The sequence below is a fragment of the Monodelphis domestica genome, chromosome 1 (genome assembly GCF_027887165.1).
Source record: "Monodelphis domestica isolate mMonDom1 chromosome 1, mMonDom1.pri, whole genome shotgun sequence".
Classification (NCBI taxonomy): Eukaryota; Metazoa; Chordata; class Mammalia; order Didelphimorphia; family Didelphidae; genus Monodelphis; species Monodelphis domestica.
Window position 1 is genome coordinate 693,294,993 of NC_077227.1, and position 27,174 is coordinate 693,322,166.

At 37.7% G+C, this 27,174-nt stretch overlaps 1 protein-coding gene across 10 annotated transcripts in view; it reads right to left on the reverse strand.

Annotated features, from left to right (window-relative positions):
• TERB1 (telomere repeat binding bouquet formation protein 1) overlaps positions 1-27,174 on the reverse strand; it is a 65,865-nt gene that overhangs the window by 19,530 nt on the left and 19,161 nt on the right. For 7 of the 10 annotated variants that reach the window (XM_056800968.1, XM_056800999.1, XM_056800914.1 and 4 more), the window contains exons 4-14: positions 26,140-26,250; positions 25,825-25,953; positions 24,099-24,230; positions 23,051-23,111; positions 22,846-22,961; positions 22,038-22,160; positions 17,244-17,396; positions 14,733-14,864; positions 13,890-14,015; positions 5,949-6,106; positions 3,836-4,185 (exon numbers count right to left, since the gene is read on the reverse strand). In XM_056800968.1, the coding sequence (XP_056656946.1) occupies positions 3,836-4,185; positions 5,949-6,106; positions 13,890-14,015; positions 14,733-14,864; positions 17,244-17,396; positions 22,038-22,160; positions 22,846-22,961; positions 23,051-23,111; positions 24,099-24,230; positions 25,825-25,953; positions 26,140-26,250 (1,591 nt within the window). The remainder of the gene's footprint in view (positions 1-3,835; positions 4,186-5,948; positions 6,107-13,889; positions 14,016-14,732; positions 14,865-17,243; positions 17,397-22,037; positions 22,161-22,845; positions 22,962-23,050; positions 23,112-24,098; positions 24,231-25,824; positions 25,954-26,139; positions 26,251-27,174) is intronic. The other 3 variants (XM_056800813.1, XM_056800751.1, XM_056800665.1) reach the window with 3 other exon arrangements.

A 27,174-nucleotide genomic window follows, 5' to 3' on the forward strand; every position in this document is an offset into this window, starting at 1 on the left:
AAAAATTCCTAAAAATAATAAACAGTATATATCTAAAACCATCAGCTAATATCATCTGCAATGGGGATAAACTAGATGCATTCCCAATAAGATCAGAAGTGAAACAATAATGCCCATTATCACCTCTACTATTTGACATTGTACTAGAAACACTAGCAGTAGCAATTAGAGAAGAAAAAGAAATTGAAGGCATTAAGATAGGCAAAGAGGAGACCAAGTTATCGCTCTTTGCGGATGACATGATGTTCTACTTAAAGAAGCCAAGAGATTTAACCAAAAAGCTAATCAAAATAATCAACAACTTTAGCAAAGTTGTAGGATACAAAATAAATCCACATAAGTCATCAGCATTTCTATATATTTCCAACACAGGTCAGCAGCAAGAACTAGAAAGAGAAATCCCATTCAAAATCACCTTAGACAAAATAAAATACTTGGGAATCTATCTCCTGAGACAAACACACTCTCCACACAACTAAAACTAGACTTGAGCAATTGGAAAAACATTAACTGCTCATGGTAGGCCAAGCCAATATAATAAAAATGAATATCCTACCCAAACTTATTTATTTATTTAGTGCCATACCCTTTGAACTTCCAAAAAATATTTTTACTGATTTAGAAAAAACCATAACAAAGTTCATTTGGAAGAACAAAGGATCAAGGATATCCAGGGAAATAATGAAAAAAAGATACAAAGGAAGGTGGCCTTGCAGTCCCAGATCTCAAAGCAGCGGTCATCAAAACAATTTGGTACTGGCTAAGAGACAGAAAGGAGGATCAGTGGAATAGACTCGGGGTAAGTGACCCCAGCAAGACAGTATATGACAAACCCAAAGATCCCAGCTTTTGGGACAAAAGCCCACTATTTCATAAAAACTGCTGGGAAAATTGGAGGACAGTACGGCAAAGATTAGATTTAGATCAACACCTCACACTCTACATCAAGATAAATTCAAAATGAGTGAATGACTTGAACATAAAGAAGGAAACTATAAGAAAATTAGGCAAACACAGAATAGTATACATGTCAGACCTTTGGGAAGGGAAAGATTTTAAAACCAAGTAAGACTTAGATAGAGTCATAAAATGCAAACTAAATAATTTGGACTACATCAAATTAAAAAGGTTTTGTACAAACAAAACCAATGTAGCCAAAATCAGAAGGAAAGCTACAAATTGGGAAACAATCCTCATAAAAACCTCAGACAAAGGTTTAATTACTCAAATTTACAAAGAGCTAAATCAATTGTACAAAAAATCAAGCCATTCTCCAATTGATAAATGGGCAAGGGACATGAATAGGCAGTTCTCAGCCAAAGAAATCAAAACTATTAATAAGCACATGAGAAAGTGTTCTCAATCTCTTATAATCAGAGAGATGCAAATCAAAACAACTCTGAGGTATCACCTCACACCTAGCAGATTGGCTAACATGACAGCAAAGGAAAGTAATGAATGCTGGAGGGGATGTGGCAAAGTAGGGACATTAATTCACTGCTGGTGGGGTTGTGAATTGATCCAACCATTCTGGAAGGCAATTTGGAACTATGCCCAAAGGGCGATAGAAGACTATCTGCCCTTTGATCCAGCCATAGCACTGCTGGGTTTGTACCCCAAAGAGATAAGGAAAAAGACTTGTACAAGAATATTCATAGCTGCACTCTTTGTGGTGGCCAAAAATTGGAAACTGAGGGGATGCCCTTCGATTGGGGAATGGCTGAACACATTGTGGTATATGTTGGTGATGGAATACTATTGTGCTAAAAGGAATAATAAAGTGGAGGAATTCCATGGAGACTGGAACAATCTCCAGGAAGTGATGCAGAGCAAAAGGAGCAGAACCAGGAAAACATTGTACAGAGACTAATACACGTGGTATAATCGAAGGTAATGGACTTCTTCATTAGGGTCAATGCAATGTCCCTGAACAACTTGCAGGGATCTAAAAACACTATCCACAAGCAGAAGACAAACTGTGGGAGTAAAAACACTGAGGAAAACCAACTGCTAGACTACAGGGGTTGAGGGGATATGACTGAGGAGAGACTCTAAAAGAACACTCTGGTGCAAATACCAACAACATGGAAATGGGTTTGAATCAAAAACACATGTGATACCCAGTGGAATTGTGCATTGGCTATGGGATAGATGGGGGGTGGTGGGGGAGGAAAAGGATCTTTGTCTCCAATGAATAATGCTTGGAAATGACCAAATAAAATAATGTTCAAATAAATAAATAAATAAATAATGAAGAGAAAAAAGAAGGGAAAGAGATGATCAGAGAAGATGAAGGCCGGTGACACCTAAATGGAGGAAGGACCCTCTAGTGCACCTTGTCTGAGCAAATGTCCTGGACCCCCCACTGTGATCACATCCATGGATTCAGAGGCAAAGGGGCTGGGGGCAGGTCCCAGCTTTTCAACTTAAAACTTCTGTGGCCCTCATCTCTAACATCCCTTCCAACTCTAAATTCCACTAACATTTCTTTAGGACCAGATGACAAAACTATTTCCCCACTCCAGATTTTGTCCAGTCACCGGCAACAAGGAGATCTTGCTACTTCTTGGTTGAAGAACTGTAGAGAGCAGCCAGAAAAAAAAAAGCCAAACAAAGAAAAGTCAACAGGAAAATTCAGATTGTCTGAAAGGGGTCTATCTCCGTAAGAAAAAGCTTCTAGATACATTTTCTGCTAAGTCCTGTGGATACAAAGGCCAAAAAAAAGTGGCAGCGCCTGTCCTCATGGAGCTGACAGATTCCACAGCGAGAGAGAACATTCTTAGCAAAATAAATACAGAAGAACTCAGCGAGGAGGAAAGCTCTAGTGGCTCCAGGAATCAGGAAAGGCCTCACCCATGCTGCTATCTCAGGTATGAACTATGTACAAAGAGGGAAGAAAATTTCCGTTAGGTTTGGCTAAACCCCACAAACTTCTCTAACTGAGGCCAAGCTAGGAAAGCTAGTCAGAAATAGTTCAGGTAAATGCTGTGAGACTGGTTCAAATAAGCTATGAACCTGGACCGACACCAACATGTGTGATTGCCTCTACTTCAACTTTGGCAGGGAGCACTGCCCCGACTGCATCGAACCCCTGAATGCTGTGGATCCCCAGGAAGCATTTAAGCCTTCCCCCCAATTATACAGAAAGGAAAAACCCAGGGGACAGAGGCTCTCTGTTCCTGTAAACACCACTATGCAGCAAGAAAGTCAGCCGATTTATCAAGGGCAGACACTGAAGATGTGTAATAAGCCAGCTTGGAATAGGAGGACTAGGCAAGATTTAATGGGAGAAACAAGGCCATGCTTTCGGCAACCCCAGGCTTCTTCCTGAAATGAATCCTGATCTTTCTGATGCTGACAGTCTTCCAATGACGCTACATGGAATAGCAGTCTGTGAAGAATCAAAATGACCATCTTCCAAAGGTCAATGGAGAGATCCAGGTGGACACAGAAGAGCTGCAGCATACTGTCAACAATGAATTAACCGCATAACCAGGGCTACATGAAACATACAGTCAGAGAGCTATTACATGACCAGAAAAAGAGCCAGATCTGCCCCAGGGTGAGACTGGCAGAGTACAAATGGAGGGTCTGTGGGCTGCACTGGTACCTACGTAATGCCACCAGAGGGAAAGGCAAGCCCCAACACCCAGGGGACTGCACCGAGGAGCGGCAGGGCCAGGGGCAGGCAGTCCCAACACCGATGACATCACAGACCCACTGAAGCAGGGTTTGTGAGGGATGTGGCTTACACTTAATGTCAGACACGCCTGTTCATGGCTTCTTGTTTAGATTTACCTTTTACATACTGGGCCTTGCTTGGAAAAACAAATACCTTTTGTCACCCGTCACTCCTTGGTACACGCAGGGACTTCTGCTGGTGCTGGCAGCCAAGGGCACAGCAGTGGAACTTAGAGCTCTGGCTGGCTCGCTTGCTTTACAATGGGCACTGGCTAGATTTGTCTTGTCATTCCCTGATAGATTCTGGGGCTCAGGCCCTGCAGGGGCCTCAGACTTGGCTGCAGTGTTCAGCATAGAACTCTGAGGCTGACACTCCTTTTGGAGGTAGTTTCTTTCTGCATTAACAACTCTATCAGTGCTGTCCATTCTAGGGCATTTTGATTTTTGGATATTTAAGCTCCTTGGAAAAGAATCATCAACCAATTTTCTTCCTTCTCTTTTTTCCTACAATAGAAAAATGTCAAGTAAATAATTCCAAGAAGATCTATCTATTTTTTGTTTTTCCTTACATTCTCTACACAAGATGCAGGTGAATTCTGCAATGTATAACAGAAATACATGTTTATAAGTAATGGGAAACATTTCAGTTTTGGATTGGGAGAGGAAAGATATGGCAAACATTTTTAGAAAACATAAGATACATAAAGAGAAAAATGGTTTCATTTCTTGGTGTTGTCTTCCATATAAGTCTCAATGCAAGTGTAAATGTGAGCTAGCATGGTGTTATGCTTGGCTCACCTCAAGTTGGCTCACCTGTCTGAGCCTCAGTCTCCTCACCTACCCCAGGGGGATGAACACACTAGCCTTCCCTACCTCACCTTATGTTGTGAGGTGAGTGCTTGAGAAGATGTAAAGCCCTGAAGGAATAGGAGCTACTCTCTATTATGAGAGGTGAAATGATTTTTGCCAAGTCTAAAAAGATGCTTCCCAGCAACTCGATTTGTCCCCCAGTGCACTGGGAGGCCTTGAGATGCTGGCACAGAAGGCGGATGGATGCATACTCAACTCTACAGAAAGGGATCCTGATCTGAAGGGCCAGGTTCAAGGTCTCCAAGTTTTAGAATGCCTTTGAGATTCTCTCAGCACTTTCAGGACCAAGGTGGGGAGAGGGAGGGCAGAGGTTTGCTTGCTATTCTAAATAACAACTTCTATAAAATGAAAGGCCTGGACCCTCATACCTAGCAGATTGTCCACTCCTCAAGGGCTTACAATTGTATTTAGCTTTACATCTCCTCCAGCATCCAGCACAGTCACTGAATGTCTGTCCTTTAATGAACATTAAAGCAAACTCTCTTGGGTTTTAAAAAATTGCTCTATTATCAAAATGAATAATATGGAAATGGGATTTGAGTGATAATATATGTACAACCCAGTGAAATTGCTTGTCAACTCCAGGTGAGGGGAGGGAAGAAGAAAGAGAGACAACAAGAATCATGTAACCATCGGAAAATTTTTAAAAATTAAAATCAAACCCTCTTCAATTTGGTCAAAAGTGATAATAGTAACATATATAAAAAAAGAGATTCTGGTAACCTTAACATTAAAGAAGAGGAAGGAAAGATCTCTTAGACACACACTATATATCTATCTATCTATCTACATATACATATCACTCATATATATAATCTACTCTCTCTCAATCTGTACATGTACATATATATATACATGACACAAAAGAGGAAGAAAGACAGACCTCTGTTATACCCAGATATTCATATACATGTAGATAAGTAAAGCCTCATGAGATGGTATGGAGAATACTAGCTATGAAGACTGAGGACCCAAGTTCAAATTCTGTCACTTTTACCAACAAACCTTAGGCAGTTTAGAATGCTAGATCCTGACCAGTCATCTCTAAGGTTTTTAGTGGCTCTAAAGGTATGGTCCACCCAGAATACATATGTACACACATGTTTTACACATGTGCATAATCATGCACACATGTATGCACATACATATGCCTGCCTGCATACATATAATGATTAACTGAAATTATCTGCTCAACTGCCATTGTTCAGAATCCCCTCCCTCATCTGAAAGCTTCCTTTTATCATGATCTATATTTTCAAGTGAAAAGTTTTGATCACATGTTTTAGATGTTCATATCTCTGTCACTTGTGACTAACACAGCTAGAAAGGATTTTTGCCTGCAACCTCAACAAAAATCTTTCCAGAGACTTTATGTTCCTATAAATAAACAGGCTGACCTCATCTTCTTTGTTTTCAAGCTGTTCTATTCTGTGCAGAATTTCTTTTGCTTTCTTCCAGAAGCCTTCAATATTCCTCTCTCTCACCTTTAATTCTTTCAAATGTTGTGCTTCATTCATCTCAGAAGATTCTTCAAGGTTTAGAGATAATTTTTCTGCTTTTATGAAATAGAAAAAAAATGGACAACCTATCATTTACTACAGAGTGTTCTCACTTTAGTGATTTATCTAGGCAATAAAACAACTCAATAAGTATTTAACATCTGGCTACTATGGACAGAATATGTGCTAGGTACTGGAGGAGAAGAAAACAAACTTTAGATAAAACAAAATTTAGTGGGAAAATGACATATTTTCAAAGATTATGAGACATTATAATATTTGTTTTGAGTGGCTGCATTTATTTGTTGCCAGGGAAGGCTTTTATTTTTTCCTCTTGGGGGAAATTTAGAAGTGATTATGGGAGCAATGATAGTGATACTTCAAAAAAGAAGAAAACGAAGAAAGAACATTAATGGATCATTTAAAAAACAAACAGAAGAGAGCAAGAGGAAATTCAGAATGAGACACAAAAAGGTCAGTGTTTGAACTTCCATGTTAAATTTAAATTATACCCCAATAAAGGATGTAGTAGGCGGGGAAAAAACCCTGTACATTCAATTTCCTATACAACTGCCTTTTTCTTATCCTTTCCATGTTGAAATGCTCTTTTTTGTTGAGGCTCATTAAACACTTATTTAAAAAATTATTTTTCAATTGTACAAAAAATCAAGCCATTCTCCAATTGATAAATGGGCAAGGGACATGAACAGGCAGTTTTCAGCCAAAGAAATCAAAACTATTAATAAGCACATGAAAAAGTGCTCTAAATCTCTTATAATCAGAGTGATGCAAATCAAAACAACTCTGAGGTATCACCTCACACCTAGCAGATTGGCTAACATGGCAGTTATGGAAAGTAATGAATGCTGGAGGGGATGTGGCAAAGTAGGGACACTAATTCATTGCTGGTGGAGTTGTGAATTGATCCAGCCATTCTGGAGGGCAATTTGGAACTATGCCCAAAGGGTGATAAAAGACTGTCTGCCCTTTGATCCAGCCATAGCACTGCTGGGTTTGTACCCCAAAGAGATAATAAGGAAAAAGACTTGTACAAGAATATTCATAGCTGCACTCTTTGTGGTGGCCCAAAATTGGAAAATGAGGGGATGCCCATCAATTGGGGAATGGCTGAACAAATTGTGGTATATGTTGGTGATGGAATACTATTGTGCTAAAAGGAATAATAAAGTGGAGGAATTCCATGGAGACTGGAACAACCTCCAGGAAGTGATGCAGAGTGAGAGGAGCAGAGCCAGGAGAACATTGTACACAGAGACTGATACACTGTGGTACAATCGAAGGTGACGGACTTCTCCATTAGTGTCAATGCAATGTCCCTGGACAATCTGCAGGGATCTAAAAAACACTATCCACAAGCAGAGGATAAACTGTGGGAGTAAAAACACTGAGGAAAGGCAACAGCTTGACTACAGGGGTGGAGGGGATATGACTGAGGAGAGACTCTAAATGAACACTCTAATGCAAATACCAACAACACGGAAATGGGTTCGAGTCAAGAAAACATGTGATACCCAGTGGAATCATGCGCTGGCTATGGGAGAGGTGGGGGGGGAGGGGGAGGAAAAGAAAATGATCTTTGTTTCCAATGAATAATGTTTGGAAATTACCAAATAAAATAATGTTAAAAAATTATTTTTTAAGAGCTCAAATAACACACAATAAGTGCATTATAAAAATGATTATATTTAGTCTGAGAGGGAAATCATTAGCAACAAGGATTAAGAAAGACTTCATTGAAGAGGAAACATTTCTCAAGATCAAAGAGTCTCAGAGTTAGGCAGAACTTCAGAGGTCATCTAGGCCAACCCAAAAGGGAACATGAATATCTTCTTTAAAAAGAAATTATTAATAATGTTGGAAAATGACCAAATAAAATAATGTCTAAAATAAAAAAAATTAAATAAAAAAAACTTTTTAAAAGAAATTATTGAGGGGGCAGAGCCAAGATTAAAGGCAACTCAGCTGAATTTTCTTAACATTACCATCCAAACAACTTTAAAATAATGCCTCAAATAAAACTTGTAGCAGCAGAATCAACAAAAGTTTAAGATGAATCATTTTTTCAGCCTAAGAAAACTTGGGAGCTGGCAGGAGAAGTGTGTGACACTGGGATGGATATCTGGAGTCCATACATATGGTGGTGGTAGAAACTCTCAGCACAGGTACAGTAAAAGGATCAAAAAGAGATTACATGGAACTTTCTGCTAGCTCTGGGTACAGCTAGCACTGACCAAATGCAGTCCAGAGTCACAGTTACAGAGCAGAGAAGTGTTTGGGGTTGGTCACCAGAAAGCAGGAGGGCCTGGTTGCAGTTCTAAAGCAGACACTAGGGCTTGTGGCTACAGTGAAGTAGGGGGTTCCTCTTGGGAAAAGCCCAAGTACAAATCAGGAGAGCAGTGACTACATCTCTCCCAGGACTACACCACCTTGGAGGCACCCAAAACTAGCAGCAGAATCCCAGAACTAGCTCTGAAAATATCAGCATAAAAAAAAGCTAGAAGCTTGAGATAGTGCTTCCCCATTCCCAGGTGAGCAGAGGTAACTTTAATAGAAAGTTCAAAATCAAGAAATAATTTGGAGAAATGAGCAAACAACAAAAAAGTATTTGACCATCAAAAACTACTATTATGGCAGGAAAGATCAAGTCATAAACTCAGAAGAGCACAACAATGAGAAAACAGCTACAAAGAAAGCCCCAAAGAATAATGTTAATTGGACACACGCCCAACAAGAATTCCTTGAAGAAGACGGGGGCAGTTGGGTAGCTCAGTGGATAGAGAGCCAGGCCTAGAGATGGGAGGTCCTAGGTTCAAATCTGGCCTCAGACACTTCCCAGCTGTGTGACCCTGGGCAAGTCACTTAACCCCTATTGCCTAGCCCTTATCCCTCTTCTGCCTTGGAGCCAATACACAGTATTGACTCCAAGAAGGAAGGTAAGGGTTTAAAAAAAAAAAAAGAATTCCTTGAAGAGTTAAAACAAGAGATAAGTTGTAGAGGAACTGGTTTCAGATATTTCCTAGCTGTGTGATTCAGGGAAAGTTACTTAAAACCAATTAATTGCCTAGTGTAAGAATGAAAAATTATGAGGTTGGTTGTAACTTAATAACTGTATTAAATCAAAAGTAGTAGGAGGAAGAAGAAATAGTAGGTATTCAGTTGGCTAATCTGTGGCCACCATAGTGGGGCTCCTTGCTATACGCTGCCATGGGTCCTGTGTGCTCCTCCACACCACGCCAAAGCCCCCCACTTCTTCCTTACCTCAACTTATAAAGTTTTTTCTCCACCCACTAACTCTCACACGTCACACCTCAGGAACCAACCATAGTTTGCTTGGGTCACCCAGGACGCAGTGCCTTGGGAATCACTCTGCTGTCTCCTAATATTCTTTTTTTTTTTAAACCCTTACCTTCCATCTTGGGATCAATACTGTGTATTGGCTCCAAGGCAAAAGAGGGGTAAGGGCTAGGCAATGGGGGTTAAGTGACTTGCCCAGGGTCACACAGCTGGGAAGTGTCTGAGGCCAGGTTTGAACCTAGGACCTCCCGTCTCTAGGTCTGGCTTTCAATCCACTGAGCTACCCAGTTGCCCCCCCCCCCCCCCCCCCCCCGTCTCCCAATATTCTTGACATTGCTTTCTGTCTCATCTCTTAACTTCCCTTTTTTGGGTGACCCTTTTATGTCAACTCACTTCCTAGTATTTGGCCTCCAGATGTCATGAGAGTGGCAGGAGAGAGAAAAAGATTTACTTTAAACACTAGCCATAAAAGATCAACACTAAATAATGATTCCAGGACATAAGGTAAGGATTTTTAAAAAAGAGTAGTAGAAGAAAAATTGGGGTAAGAAATGAGAACAATGCAAGAAAAATATAAAAAGAATTAACAGCATTAGGAGAGGCACAAAAAATACTGAAGAAAATACCTTAAAAATCAGAATAGGTCAAATGGTTTTTTAAAAGGCACAAAAATTCAGTGAAGAAAAGAATTATTTAAAAAGAAGAAGCCAAAGGGAAAAGGAAATACAAAAATTCACTAAAGAAAAGAATGCCTTAAAAAAAAAAGAACTGGACAAATAGAGGTACAAAAGTTCATTAAAGAACTTTTAAAAATTAGAATTGACTCCCACTGGCTAGGAAAGAGTGGTTTAGAGGTATTGGGGAGTAAAGGAAAAAGTCAAAATAAACACTTCATTTGCATTTGGTTTTGTCTAGTTTTATGGATTCCCCTAGTTGTTAGTTTTATCTTCTTCCTAAATATTCATGATTCTACATATTGTAATACACCTCTACCCCCAAGTAAAATATAACCCCCTCTAAATAAGAGACTGATTTGCATTTCATTTTTACTTTTGCATTTTCACTGTATGTGCCTTGCATACAATAAATGCTTCCTAAATGCTTAAAAGAAAATTAGAATTGACAAGTGGAAGCTAATGACTCCAGGAGACATCGAGAAACAATAAAAACAAAATCAAAAGAATGAAAAAATAGAAGAAAATGGGAACTATCTCATCAGAAAAAAAAATGACCTGGCAGATAGATCAAGGAGAAAAAAATTAAGAATTATTGTACTACCTGAAAATCTCCCTTCTTCTACTTTTCCAAAATCAAAGAAAAAAGCTTAAATATCATATTTCAAGAAATTATCAGGGCAGCTAGGTAGAACAGTGGATAGAGCAATAGGCCTGGAGTCAGAAAAACCTGAGTTTAAATATGAACTCAGACAATTCCTAGGTGTATGACTCTGGGTAAGGAGGGAGGGAGGGAGGGAAGGAGGACAAGAAGTAGAGAGGGAGGGAGGGAAGAAGGGAGGAAGGAAGGCAAAAAGGGAGGGAGGGAGGAAGGAAGGAACTATCACAGAAAAATGCCCTGATATCTTGGGCCCACGGGGTAAAATAGAAATCCTAAAATGAATACTCCCAGGAATATTCCAGAGTTCCTTGGTGAAAGAAAAAATACTTTAAGCAGCCAGAATGACACAACTTAATGTTGTGGAGTCATAGTCTAGATCACATTAAGATTCAACAACTTGCATATTAAAGGATAGGAAGGCTTGAAATAAGATATTCCAGAAGGTAAAGGAGTTAAGATTATAACCAAGATGAACCTACCAAGCAAAACAAAATATAATCCTATAGGGAAAAATGAATATTTAATGAAATGGAGGATTTTCAAGCATTCCTGATGAAAAGACCAGAGCTGAATAGGAAATCTGACATTCAAACACAAGATGCAAGAGAAGCATAAAAAGGTAAGTGTGAAGGAGTAATCATAAAGGTCCCAGCAAAGTTAAAATGTTTATATTCCTATATGGGCAAATTATATAAATGACTCTAAAGAACTTTATCATTATTAAGGCAACTAAGAGGAATTTATAAGAGGAAGTCAGGCCTAGATAGAGACAGAAGGTCCTAGGTTCAAGTCTGGCCTCAGATACTTCCTAATTATGTGGCCCTAAAGAAGTCACTTAACCCAAACTCCCTAGTGTGGTAGAGAGTTGAAGAGAGAGAGGTTTTGCAGGACAAGCCAAGATGCAAGAAACAAGGCTGGGGACCTGTCTGTCAATAAAGAAGAAGGTTCCAAATGGAATGTTCCCAGGAGAGGCAGTTGAAGCTGGCTAAAGGACCCTTGGGAGGCTGGCTTGGCTTTGGGCTCTGACCAAAGGAGGAACTGATTCTGTCTCTCTCTGGGGGTTGACTGACCAGGAGACTTTGGCTCTCTGGATTTTTCTGACCAAGGGTGTCTGGCTAAAGGAGAGAAGCTGAACTGAACTGATCTTGTTAGCTTTTGTCCCAGGCTGAAGGACCCTTGAGGGGGGCTTCTGAAATTAGGCTGAAAGACCTAGGTGGCTTTGTGAAGAAAGAAGGTTTTAACTATTGTCCTCCATCTCTTTGACTATCCCTCTGTCTTAGAGTCACAGCTGTGTCTGAACTGATTTCCCAAACCCTCAAATTCTCTTTATAATTTAGGGAATCCCTCATCCCTCTTTCCTCAGTTTCCCATCCTGTTGGTTCCCAATAAACCCCTTACCTGAGAAAGGAAAAAGAGTATCTTTATAGTCCACTCATGGGGGGAGGGAGGAAGCCAAAGGCTTCAAGAAGTGGGTGGTCAAGGGAGGGAGTGAGGGAGGAAGAGGGTAGGAAATATATTGATCTACTAGTCATCAATAGTGATCAGCAGGCAAACCCCAGAGCATTCCCCTATAGCAGTACCCCTGTAGCAGTATCTCTCTGTCTCTCAATCTCTTACCCCCATTGTAACAAAGCAGTCTCAGGTGTCTCTCTCTACTAGTAGCAGCTCTCTCTAGCAAGCCAGAGTATATCAGTTGCAACAAGAAATAGTGTCATACAGATTTCCACTTATTACACTATCCCTTACCACAATTCTGCTTTGGAATCAATAACTTAGAATTGATTCTAAGACAGAAGGTAAGGGTTTAAAAAATAAAGGAATTTACATAGACAAGAAGGCATGAATATTGATAAATTGCAATGGATGATCATCAAAAACAATGAAAGGGGGAGAGAGATGCACTGGGAGAAGGGAAAGGGAAAAGTAGAAGAAGGGAAATTTTCTCTCATAAAAGATGCATGCAAGGAAGAGCTTTTACAGTGCAGGGGGAAATGAGGGTAGGACTCTAGCACGCGCACACACACACACACACACTCATACCCCATAGGAAAACAGGAGGCGAAGAGGATAAGAAAAAAGGAGAGTGGGGAATGATAAAAGGGAGATTAAGAGAGGCAGAAGTTAAAAGTAAACAGATGTTGAGGAGGGATAAGATGAAAAAGAAAGAAAAGAAGAGACTGAAAAAAATGGAATAGAGAGAAATAACATAGTAATCATAAGTGTTGTGAATGGGATGAGCTCACCGATTAAATGAAGGCCAATAGCAGAATGGATAAGAAACCAGAATCCAACAATATATTGTTTACAAGAGACACACTTAAAACAGAAAGACACATATAGAATTAAAATAAAGGGCTGAAGAAGAATCAAATATGCTTCAGCTGAACTAAGAAAAGACAGGGGGAGGGGGCAGCCAGGTGGCTCATTGTATAGAAAGCCAGGCCTAGAGACCTGGATTCAAATCTGGCCTCAGAAACTACCTAGAAATGTGACTCTGGGCAAGTTATTTAACCTTCATTGCCCAGTTTTTACCTCTCTTCTGCCTTGGAACTAATACATAGTATTGACTCTAAGATAGAAGGTAGAGTTAAAAAAAAAACTAAGATGGGTAGCAATCATGATCTCAGATTAAGCAAAAGTAAAAATAGAACTAATTAAAAGATAATCAAGGAAAAGATATTTTGCTTTAAAAGGTACCAAAGACAATGAAGTAATATCAAATTACAGCAAATTTCTCTGATAAAGGCCTCAATTTTCCAATATATACTAAGTATAGAATGGAGTCAAATTTATAAAAATAAAAGCCATTCCCCAAATGATAAATGGTCAAAGGATATGAACAGGCAGTTTTCAGAAGAAGAAAGCAAAGCTATCTTATAGCCATATGAAAAAATGCTCTAAGTCACTATTGATTAGAGAAAGGCAAATTAAAAGAACTCTCAAGTACTACCTCCCACCTATCAGAAATGACAAGTGCTAGATAGAATGAGAGGAAAAATGGGGATACCAATAAGTGTCAGCAGTGAAAACTGGTCCAACCATTCTGGAAAGCAATTTGGAACTATGCCCAAAAAGCTTTCAAACTATACAAACTCTCTGACCAAACAATAAGTCTGTTCCCCAAAGAGATCAAAGAAAAATAAAAAGGACCTCTCTGTGATTTGTTTTTTAAATCAAGAGTAAACTTACTAATTTTTTTGCAGTTGTGTAGTACAAAGGTAGCAGCTTTGTTTAGCTCTTCATTCTGTGACTCGGTTAAGACTTGAATCATTAGTGGAAGACCATTATTCTGAAAGAGGTGAAGCTGATTCTCTTCTATAAAATACAATATATAACATTAGGTTAAATTACATGACAAATTATTTCATCATTAAATAATCTACACCATGGTTTAATTCTTTCTTGTAATAATTTTAAGCAATTTCAAGAATTTGCCATCACACAGAGAAGATTTCTGTGAAACAAAAATGTTATTCATTAAGCTAATAAAAAATTAAATAAAAATGCAATAAATATATATTGTTCTGAAGCATTTTCAACCCATGCACTAATCTTTCCTCCAAAAATGTGTCATCTGCTCATGTGGGAGAATTTTACTTGTTGGCATGCCAACAATTAATTTTATTTTCTAATGACAATATTCCAGTGGAGAATATTCAGTTGAAAACCAAAATAGAAGAATCAAAATAAAGAAAAAGAAATTCACAGGATCTGAATCTTCAATACTGAAGGATCAGGAAGTTATATTGCAGGGGGATATTTAGTAACTCTCCAGGTATGGGGTCAAAAGGATCTAGAGCTAGAAGGGACCCTAGAGATTATCTCATTTTATAGATGAGTAAACTGAGTCTTAGAGAAATTGAATGACTATAGTCATAAGTAGAAGAGTCAGGATCTGAATCAGGTCACCTGACTCCAAGTCTAGAGTTCTTTCCAATATTCCATGCTGGCTCAGGCTTATTGGTGAACAAAAAGTTTGCCTATTTAGTTGTGGCATCAAGCCCAAGCCCATTAAATGAAATCAATACTTACCACAAGATTCTGTGCAATGCCCAAGAGTAAGAATAATGCTGAATTTTTCCCCTGAATCCAAACTCTCATGAAGTAGCAGTGTCAGAAGCTTTGATACAATGTGGTATTTGGAAAGTACTACCCCAACAGCAGCTATAAGTATAAAATATCAAAAAAGGCAGAGTAAATACTAGAAAACTTCAAATATGTGGATATTAACTATTTTCCAGAGCCTATTCTAGCTCTGAGATATATACAGCCACAAGAAGGCTGTGGAGAATCATATCTACCTGAAAAAAAAACCCATTCCAAAAGCACACCATGAATAGTTGTCTTCTGAACAATGAAGACTGAAGACAACATTCTCAGGTTCTTCTGAACATCTATATGTTTCTGCTGCTGGAAATCTTGTTGCACCATAAATGTCAGATTTATTCCATGAGAACAAATTTTTTTACCTGGCTTGGATTCTCAGATATTTGTACTAAAAATGTGCTTTTCCCAAGTCATGATCTCACAGATCTTAATGAGGCAAAGTTGATTTCTGATAGTGTGATTCCTCTTGGCTTTTCTATCTCACATTAACCATTAGGAAACCCAAAAGCAATAGGATGGAGAAAGCACTGGCCCAAGTCACAACATCTTGGTTTCAAGTCCAAGTTCTGTCCAATATGATCTTGGGCACTTCACTTCACCTCCTAGATTATTTCTATGATTTCTTCCTGCTCCAATATCCTACAGCTAGGAATCATTACTCTGCCACTTATTAGCTGGTCAAGAATCTCAACTTCTCCAACAACAAAATGAAAGAATGTCTACTCATAAAGTTCAAAGATGAATCAATCAACAAACATCTAATAAATACCTACTAAGCACCAGGTATTGTGTTGGTACTAGAATTCAAATACAAAGTGAAATAATCCTTACTCTTATGGAGCTTATTTCCTGATTGGAGAAACATAGAAAATAAATATAAATAAATACTAGGCTGCTGAGAGAGGGCACTAATAGTTGGGAGTTCAGAGAAAGCTTCATGTAGAAAGAAATATTTGAGTTGAGTCTTGGAAGGAAGAGGAGGAGGAGGAATGCATTTACTGTACAGGCAGTCAATACAAAGGCACAGAATAGGAGATATAGGGCTCTGTGGGACAGAAGCACAGAAGGAAAGCCAGTGTAGTTGGATTATAGAGTGCATAATGTATGAATCTGAAAAAATAGGATGGGCCAAGTTGTGAAGGAATTTAAAAGAGTTTATATTTTATTCTAGAGGTACAACAGAGACACTGGATATTGCAGAGTAAGGGAAGTGAAATAGTCAAATTTCACTTTAAGGAAAATCATGGATTTTCCATGGAAGATGAAATGGATTGTGGAAAAGACTTGAGGCAGTGAAAATGATTAGGAGGCCACTGTGACAGTCTAAGTGAACAATGATGAGGAACTGAACTAGGGTGATGACTTGTGAGTGCAGAAAGTGAGGGATGTTTAGTAAGGCAAAAATGGAGAGATTTGGCAACTGATTGGATAAGTGGGATAAGGGAGACTGAGGAGCTGAGAAGAACACTAAAGGGGTAAGGTGATAAAACTTAAGAAAACAAAAGAATAATGCTGATTTTGGCAGAAATGGTGAAGTTTGGAAGAAGGGGTGAGTTTAGGGAAAAGATAATGGGTTATGTTTTGGCCTTGTGGAATCTGAGATTTCTTTGCAACATCCAGCCTGAAATGTCTAACAAGCAGTTGGTGATGTAAAGACTAAGACTCCTGCCAAACTGGCTACTGGCGACTCTCCACATATGACGGGCCCCCTCCTGCCTCTGGGCCCGGCATGTTCTCCTTCTACTTTTCTGCCTCTTGGAATCTCCAGTTCCTTTCAAGGTTTGGCCCTGGTGCCCCCTGCTACCTGCCTCTTGCTCTCACCTACCACCTGTTTACCCTGCCCTGACAGTTTCTACACTTCATATCACTCGTCTGTGTACATACTATTTACCCCTCAGAGAATGGGAACTCCCTGGGAGCAAAGGCTGTATCATTTTTGTCTTCTATCCCAGGTGGCCAGCACAGCTCCTGGCACACAGGAGGGAATTAATAAAAATCCGTGGCTTGCTTAAATGATGTTGAACCCCAGTAGAATGGGAATGAAGAATACTCTTTGAGGGAAGAACTGTTCCATTTTTATTGTTGTAGCTCCAATTCCTAGCAATGTCTGATACAGATCAGGGGTTATAAAATACTTATTAATTTAGCTGTATTATTCTCTGACTAATCCCATTTATTGGAAAGCACCACACGTATATTCGCTCCAAACAAGTAAGGAATGCATAAACTGATTTATACCCTTCCTTTTGTTCCTTCAGCATAAGAAGTTGGTTACTAACATGAACCCTTCCATCCCAAGTGGTTAAACATGAGCAATGTGAATGAGAAGAGGTTCTCTCCCATCACCAACACTCTGGTTGATACCAAACAGAGAGTTCAGTTCTGTGGTCATTCTGTAAATATGGCATATACAGATGTTGGGATGCTGCCACTCACGATTGTCCGCGATGCAGGCGTCCAGGGTCTTAGTTACCACTACGGCCAGCTTGGCACTAGGAAGATTCCCGTGGGAATCCTGTTCCAGCTTTATCAGAACTTCAGATAATACGGCCAGTCCGCCAATAGATATAAAATACTCCTGTACATGTGCTTAGGAAATAAAGTAATGAAAACATCAAAATTAATATTCCCTTGAGTTTCTACTGTGTTGACTCTATAATGTAATTTATTTTATGCTGCATTGATCTTTCTAATTGAGTCTGCACCTGCCTAAAGTTACTTTTCTATGTCCTTGAGTTGAGCTCATCAATTCAGCTTACTCTCTGAATTACTTTAAAGCTATCATTAAAAGAAAATTTGTTATCCCCCATACCTGTAAAAAATTCCAGGATTTCTGTTTCTCCATCTTTGAAGGCCTACAAGCTGACCTACTATATTTCCATAAAACTGTCCTTGCCTATCCTTCTGCAAATAGGGGAGTTTTAATTTCTTCCAAAGGGATAGCACATCTGGTAGTTTTGATCTTCTAGCAAAGAAAATAAGATTTGCATAAGTCAATAAAAAAACTGACATTCCTTAACTGTCAGAGAGGAGTGGTTCATGTGAGTGCCAGCCTGCTTTCTCGGATACAGCCAGTCATGTTGTCCCCACCTCTGCCTCTACTTCCCTAAAGTATCTTGAAGATTAGTGGGGTATCTCTTGGGGTCCTTGGTTATTGAGAGGCCATAGACCCAATTTATTGGTTGCTGTTAGCCTAACTAATAAATTGATCATGTTTGGACCCTTAGCTCTCAGTTTACCTTAACTTCCAAATATAGCATTAATGAGAACTTAGCATCTTACTATCAACCAAAGAAAGTTAATAATGATTTTGTTATATTTATACATTAAATTTCATAGCATCTATACTTACCTTTTTCACATGCCTATTTGAAAAATCCACAAGTTAATGAAATGTTGAGTATGCAAGATGACAGTCAAATGCAGCTACTTGCAGGGGGGGATGGGGGAGCAAAAGAAGAGCTCTATCCTCTTAGATTTTAGAGCCTTCCATGCGCTGAGACCCACTGCAGTGCACCTATTTACATATGTGAGGCAATTAGTAGTATAGGGGATAAAGTGCTAGATCTGAAGTAAGAAAGAATTGATTTCAAATCCTGCCTCAGGCAATGCCATACCTGTGTGACAGCCTAGCCCTTGGCTACCACCCATTCCTTAGAAGGTAGAAGGCAGCAAGTCCCCAGGCGTGAATGGAATCTTCACTGCCCTGTGCCCACCATGACAGGGGAAACAATCAGAGCACCTCAGCACACCTCCATGATCACTGAGGATTCAAGAAGGTGGCTGTGGCTGCTGACCCAGAGACCCCTGTTCCAGCACCCATTTCTCCATTTTCCATCTCTAATCCCAGGCAGTGAGGGCTTCAAATCCAATCCCACCCAGGGCCCAGATTCACAAGCCTCCTTTCCTCAGAATTTCTTGTACTACATAGAGGCAAGAATTATTCTGTCCCACTTCACTAAATCATAAAAATAAAATGTTTCAGCCTGTTTACCACCAAGATTCCATCTAAACCGGATTAAAATCTCAGATACCAAGCCCTACACGGCTCTAAATGCAAACTTCACATAGAGGGTTTTTGGGGATGGGAATGGTAATCTTCTTTGGATGAGGAAAATACATTGGTGCTGAGTATAAGTTCAAACTTGACCAGATAAGATCCTGATCACTAAGAATTTAACCTGAATGTCTGACTCAACTGCTCGGATGGTTCAATCCTTTCTCTGAGAAAGGACAAACTTATCCTCAGTCAACAAAAGACCTTAGAGGGCAGAAGCTTAAATCAATGAGCATTTTGCCTACCCTATGGGGAGTGCACTCCCACCAATTCTTATGATTCAGTCAAGGTTGCTCTGCTAGAACAAGTCCCCTCCTCCTCCCAAAACCATTTTTCAGATATGATTGAGGTGTTGGTTGGTTTTGATCAGTTGCTTTATTTCCTCTTTATCTTTTCATTTTTGTTACAAGGAATAACTAATTGAGTAGGAATATTTCCAGAAATGAAAACTGTATAAAAATAATTTTAAGATGGAAGGGAAGGGTATCCTATTTTTTAAAAAACAGAAAGAAAAGCATGGGTCTAATGTTGCAATGAAATTTAAGAATTGTTTTGTAATTGATATGGGCATAAATAGTCTGAGGATTTTCTTCTATATTCCAAGGATCTAAGTTACAAGCATGGTTACTAATTATTATAATGCCATGATTTCCTTTTTTCCAGCACAATTCTAGTTTCAGGAATTAAATGTAAAAAACAATTAAAGAAATGAAACTATTTTTACCTAGTGTTCTTAAGGAATAATCTCAGTAGAGAAGAATCTTTTCAAAATTCTCTATATTTAGAAATGAAACTATAAGAAAAATTTCCAGGCCAAGGGAAGAATCTAAGAAATTTTTGACAAAACTACTAGAAGTTATTTTTATGCAAAATAATTCTAGTTAGGTTACAAAATGAATACCTACATGCTTATATAAGAATGATTTTTCATCATTTTTTTAAAAAAGCATATCTCAAATAAAGAATACATAGACTTATAAAGTGATAAACAATGTGGGTCACTCTGTCATACTATACAATGAACAGTTCAGCATTTCTTCTATTCTCCATTCCTACCAATATGCCATCCTATACCCATGCCCTTGAAGCTGAATTCTAAGGTTTCAGGAAAAGACAAAAACCTTGTGAGAGTAGTATCTAGTTATTCTGGATCCTGTTTTCCTCTACATTTGAAAGATGACCAGGACTTTTATATCATGGAACGTGGATAACTGCCAATAATAATTCTGTATTTTTGGGCCAGCATATTTTACTTAAGCACAGAAGTCTTCTCAAGATATATTTAGTGGAAAAGATAATGAAAAAGACATGTACAAAAATATTTATAGCTGTGCTCTTTGTGGTGGCAAAAAATTGGAAAATGAGGAGATGTCCATTGATTGGGGAATGGCTGAACACATTGTGGTATCTGCTGGTGATGGAATACTATTGTGCTGAAAGGAATAAAGAACTGGAGAAATTCCATGTGAACTGGAACAACCTCCAGGAAGTGATGCAGAGCAAAAGGAGCAGAACCAGGACAACAATGTACACAGACAGATACACTGTGGTACAATCGAATGTAATGGACTTTTCTACCAGCAGCAATGCAATGATCCAAGGATAATCCAGAGGAATTTATGAGAAGGAACGCTATCCACATTCAGAGAAAGAACTGTGGAACCAGAAATGCATTAGAAAAATATATGCTTGATTACATAGGGTGATAGGGATGTGATTAGGGTTTTGATGTTAAAGGATCACTCTACTGCAAACATGAATAACATAGAAATAGGTTTAGAACAATGATACATGTATAATCCAGTGGAACTGCTTGTTGGCTTTGAGGGGGTGGAGTAGAGAGCAGGGGAGGGGGAAATTATGAATCAGAGAGTAGCAGGAAAATAACCATGGAAAAATACTCTACAATTGAGTTTTCTAGTTGTTCCTCCTAGTTCAAAAGCAGAAAAAACCCTAAAGGTCAACTAATTCACCCTCTTCATTCTACAGATAAGGAAACTGATACCCTCAGAGTCTTAACTAGCTGCATGACCTTCGGCAGGTCACTGAGCCCCAATTTCTTCATCAAGAAAGTGGTAATAACATTTGCTCTACCAACTCCACAGAGTTGTTTTAAGGATCAAATGATCTAATTTATGTAAAGCACCTCAAAGACCATAAAGCTCAACATAACTGGAGGAAGGATGATGAAGAAGAAAACTGAAGCCCAGAGAAGTTAAGGGATTTATTCAAGATCCCAAAACATTATTTGCAGGCAGTGAGTGTGAATGCCCAGGCTTGGTGCCAAGCCTTTTGACTCCAAATCCAGTGGTCTTCCCATGCCACCACACTGGCTCTCCTGCTTAAGGAGGGTAAAGAACCTAAGAGGCAGAGATGAGAACTGTATTCCAGCAACAGACCACAAAATCAAAGCTATAGAGTGGAAAGGAGGCTGCAGAGGCCATCTAGTCTAAGCCCTTTATCTGAGAGAGGAAGAACGTGAATCTTCAAAGAGGGAAAGGGATTGGCCCCAAGTCACACATATGCTCAGTGTGAGAGAGCAAGGGTGTTCTCCAGGATACAGCATGGATCCTTACAGGTAAAACGTATTTATAAAAGGGAGTTGGTGACTATGTGGACACAGAACCAGACCTAGAGATGGGAGGTCCTAGGTCCTAATCTGGCCTCAGACACTTCTTCACTGTGTGATTCCGAGCAAGTCATTTAACCCTCATTGCCTAGCCTTTACCACTCTACTGCCTTAGAATTGATACTAAGGATAAATATAGAGTGATGGTGTAAGAGAAGAGCAAAATTAAGCATAGGCTTTTTAAGGATTGGGGGAAATCTGAGCAAATGTGTAGGCAGAAGGAAGAAGCCAGTAAAGGGAGAGAAGACTGGGGTGGCAGACAGAGCATGATTGATAATAGCAAGCTCTGGGAAGGAAATATCAAATGCAAAAATAAAAGAATTAGACTGGGTGAGAAGGCACTCCTTTTTCAGAGAGTAGCAGGAAAAAAAGAGTTGTGACATGGGGGAGAAGCATAAGTTTTTAATAGCATTATCAGCTTCAGTATTTCCCCAACTATAATATGAAGAATATAGATTACAAGTAAACTAAATTAGTGAACTAAATAAAATTCTTCTTCTTCAAAGAAATCTGTTCTAAGTACAATTATAAAGTAAATACTTACTGTTATTTGCAATAGTCAGGCAAATAAATGAGCAAATAGGGCGGATTATTTCAGGTTTTATGCAGCTCTGTAGCCACTTATTTGCATGCTGAAAAACTGAACTGCAAATTTTCTGGTTGACATCTAAAAGAATTTAAAATAAAATAAGATTTATGTTAGCCTGGCTAAAAATCTTCTAATTAAAAGTGTGAAAAATTACTAATGATTAGATTTTTCTTTTTCTTTTTAGGTTTATTTTCCCAACTAGAATTAAAATTCAGGGGCAGCAAGGTGGCTCAATGGATAGAAAGCCAGATCTGAAGGTGGGAAGTCTTGGGTTCAAATCCGACCCCAGACACTTCCAGATATGTGACCCCGGGCAAATCACTTAACCCTAGTTATCTATACCTTACTGCTCTTCTGCTTATCTTGATTCTAAAACCTAAAGTATGAGTTTTTTAAAAAATCAAATTCATCAAACGTATAGGCACGTATTATGTAGAGCACTATGTTAAACACTGATGAAACTAGATTAAAGAATATATGGTATATGCCATCCAGGAGCCTACAGCTTGAGTTGAAGGTTACAATACATAATAACTACAAAGTAGAATATGGAAAGATTCTGAAAAAGGGTGACAATGCAAAGTGCTATTTAAGGCATGAAGAAGGAAAGATTATTTCCAACTGAGAGGATCAGATGTTTCCTGGGGAAAGTGGCAATATGAACTGAGTATAAAGGAAGAGAGCTTCAATAGCTGGAGACAGAAGGGAAAAGACATTCGATGAAATCTCTGAAATTATCTAATTAAATACTTAATATCATTACCATTTTGTGGATTATTTACACATGCACACAAAGCACTGCACACGGAAGACCACAGCTGGTAACTCTGGTTAATGGTTTCATTTGACAAATCCATCTCAGACAAGGAAAGAGCTGTTCTGTTAGGGAAGAAGCAAATATAATCACTTAAAGTTATTAATTATTGAACTGTCAGTTATTTAGTAACAAATATTTTATATGTTCTCACCTGAAAAACTGTAGCAGAATACTAATACAGCCTGTTTCTCTCACAAGAGTCTGCCCAGTCCCTGAAAATCAGCACAAAATGGTTTGGTGATAAATGTTTTTTTAAATTCTTCAATAATCAAAAATAGAGCTCAAGCAGTCCTGTTCATAACAATATCCTCTTTATCTCCCATAAAATAATCAGTACTAATCATGCATCATGTTTCCATGTTATAAAATGAAGAAGCCATAATCACAAAATTCAAAGCAAGAATTATTTTAAAGACAATTTTTAAAAAACTGCTCATTTAACAAAGGAAGAATATAGGTGCCAAAGGGTAGGTCACATAAATGGAAATTGGCAGATTTGAACAAAAGTTCCCCTGGTTCCAAACCCATTACATCACACGTTTACCCTTCTTTGTATGAGTTCTAAGCAAGTCACTTAACCTCAACTGTCTAGCCCTTACCACTCTTCTTCCTTATACTGATTCTAAAATAGAAGGTAAGGGCTTAAAAAATTTAAATTCAACAAACATTTAAACATATATTGTGTAGGGTATTATGTCTGAGACTGATAAAACTAGATTTAAAAAGATATAGAAGCCTATTTGCTAAGAGTAACTAAGCTAAAATTTTATAAATCAAATATAGCAATCTTCAAACTCAGACCTTGGAAAACTACCTCAGGAAAATGTACACTCTTAAGACTACATCTACTAAAATGCCTAAACAACCTATCAATTGAGGAGGGAAATCAGCACCAGTCAGTCACTAATAAAACAATCCCTCAGTAATATGTAGGCAAAACAAATCATTGATTGATTGACTCATGTGTGTACAAGAACCCATGTCATTGCACTCCTCTTAACATTAAGAATAAATTGAGATGAAATGTGTTCTTACTTTCTCTCTAGTAGCTCCCCTACAAAAAGAACTTTGTGAGACAAAAAGAACTTTGAAGAATCAGAATAAAAGGGTTGAGAAAAACTAAATCTATTAAATTTTAATTTTAAAATGAGATATCAGTATTTAAATGTTTTTATAACATAGAAGAAAAAGATACTTACTGTTATTTGAAACCAGGACTAACATCACATAAACAGACATTCTTTTCAAATTTATGTTAGATTCATACTTGGATAGAAACCAAATAATGTCTTCAAAAAATTCTGAAGTACATAAAGTTTGCTGACAATAAACTGAAATAAAAAATACAAAACTTAAATGACTTCACAGCAGTAACCATTTTTCAAATGAACATCATTACTTCCATCATTCAACAAATGAACCCCAAATATATGCTTCCTTTCATGAATGTATAAATTAACTATACAATATCATTTCTATTCTAACCTGATTAGTAACAATTTAATTGGTAGACATGAATGATAACAAGGAGGTTATTTGTTTGATTTACACTCAAAAATGGCTTAACTGCCCTAAAAAATAATCTACCTTGTAGAAATTTGGACAAAAAGAAACTTGATAAGGAAAAAAAAAGTTTTTTAATGTGTTTAGGAAACATGATGCACCCGAGAAAGAAAGTTTTAAGAATAAGACTATTCACTTCACATTAAAAAATAACAAGATCAACTGTATTGGTGTTATTTCCCTAACACTTTAAAAAAGTGATTATCCTCTGGCATCTAGATTTTTTTCATTATAATAATTTTTATTGTAATTAAAAAAAAATAAAAGAGAGAGCTGGTCTTGGAGACAAAAAAAGTTCTGGGTTCAAGTCTTACCTTTGAAACTTCCTGGCTCTGTGAACTTGAGTCAGTCATTTAAAGTCTTCATACCCCAGAAAACTAAAACTAGAAACTGCTAAGAAAGTCCTATCTACTAAGTGGAGCTCCCTAACCTGGTGAAATCAGAAGTCCCCCACAAAATGAAATAAGAAAAGATGCTTTAAAAAATAATTTGGGAATTAAAATTTGCCCAACTACATCCCTTAGTAGAATACAAATTTCATGAGCAAAGAGAATATGCCTTATTTATCAATCTAGCTTCCCCATAGCTGCTTGGAAAACAAAAATACACGTTTCTTTAATGGATGAATTCAACCCAATTCCTATAACCAGTCACCAAAACATCTTATGAAATTAAAGCTGGTTGGATGTAATGGTATAATGTAATTGTGATATCAGAAAAGCATGAAAAATGTATCAAAATGTTAAATGATGCAGAATTAAGAATATATGTACACATTGAATATAATGATGTAAATAAGAATATTAAGCAACAAAATCCATAATAAAACAGAGGGAAAAGATTTCAGAAGAGGGCCTGGAATTAAACAGGCCCATTTCTGTTACTATCTTGTATAAGTTAAAAAACATATTATTTAAAAAATAAGCTTTAAACAACTGAATTTTGAAGTTTCATGTATGATCTCAAAAATGTACATTTGAATTTTTCTGTGTATGGTAACTAACTTTAGAATAAAAACAAATAATTTTTAAAAGAATGAATGCAGAAAAATATACCTGGGGTGACAACCTGCCAATTTAGCATCAAATCAGATGCTAATAATAAAAAAACTCTTTCTTAAAAAAGTAGTTCCTTCTTCTGACATACTGTATAACTCAGTACTGGCTATATTTAAGTCTTTAGAAAAAAATTTTTAATTAAAAAAATAAAAATAAAATTCAAAATTTTTAAAAATTAATTCAATTTTTAAAAATTTTCTAGTAAACTAACACCCATAGAAAGCACTTAAAGAATGCAATTTTAAAATATTTTGCTGGAATTATAGAAATGTAACAATGATTAGACAATAATAAAATATTTTACCATTACATTCAGCAATAGCTCCTAATGTAAATAAGGCTGCTTCTTTTACCATGCTGTGAATGCTTGACTTTGCAAGGTTTTTTACAAACATCAAACCACCAATCTCCCGAAAATAAATACTTGCATCACCTAGAGAGTTGTAGACAAAATAAGGGAAAAACTACATTTATCCAATGATTCTCTTAGGACAAAATTAAGTCTACAATGTTAATAATGTGCCAACATATTATTTTAATAAAAGGAATTATACATCTTTCAATGAAATAGCACAATTTTAAATCAAAATCCCTGAGGAAATGTTAAATGTTTCCTTACTGTTTTGCTGACAGACTGAATAAATAGTAACCAAAGCCTCCTTTTGTGATGATGGGTTGTCCATTTGATACTTAAGACACTCTAATAATAAATTCAGATCAGTCTTCATTTCTAAAAGAAAACACATGTTACATGACTTTTAATTATTTTATTTTATTTTTTAACCCTTACCTTCCCTCTTAGAATCAATACTATGTATTGGTTCCAAGGGAGAAGAGCAGTAAGGGCTAGGCAATGGGAGTTAAGTGACTTGCCCAGGGTCACAGCTAGGAAGTATCTGAGGCCAGATTTGAACCTAGGACCTCCCATCTCTAGGCCTGGCTCTCAAATCACTGAGTCACCTAGCTGTCCCACATCTAATTATTTCAAACAAAAAAAGTTTCTACTTCCTACTTTTTCATTCTCAGATGCCAAGCCTATGAAGACAAGAATATGAAACATAGAAACACATTCATCTTTTAATGAACCCAGAGGCTATTATGGACCAATCCAGCAGTAGATTATTTAATGGGATGATCAAAAGATCTTATGAATTTCACAATTCATTGTTCATAATTATAAGTATTTAATGTAAGTATATAATTTCCTGTTGTTTCTTATACAATCCTTTATAATGTTGCTTAAATAATCTTTCCCTTAGTATTTTACATTAAGGGCGGTAGGTGGTACAGTTGATAGAACATCAGCCCTGGAGTCACAAAGACTCTTCTTTCCAAGTTCAAATTTGGCCTCAGTGAAATTACTGGCCATGTGACCCTCAGCCTAACTTTGTTTCATTCTGTCACCTCATCTGTCAAATGAGCTGGAGAAGGAAATGGCAAACCCAATGCAGGCTCCTTCCCAAGGAAATCCCAAATGGGGTCACAAAGAGTTGGACACCACTGAAATGACTGAACAACAACAAAATTTTTTTATTAAACTAGCACTTATAGAAAGTAATTTTAAAATGTAAAGAAAACTAAGAAAAGGAATGCAATTTTAAAATAGTTTGCTGGCATTATAGAAATGTAGTACAATGGTTGAATGAAAATAAAG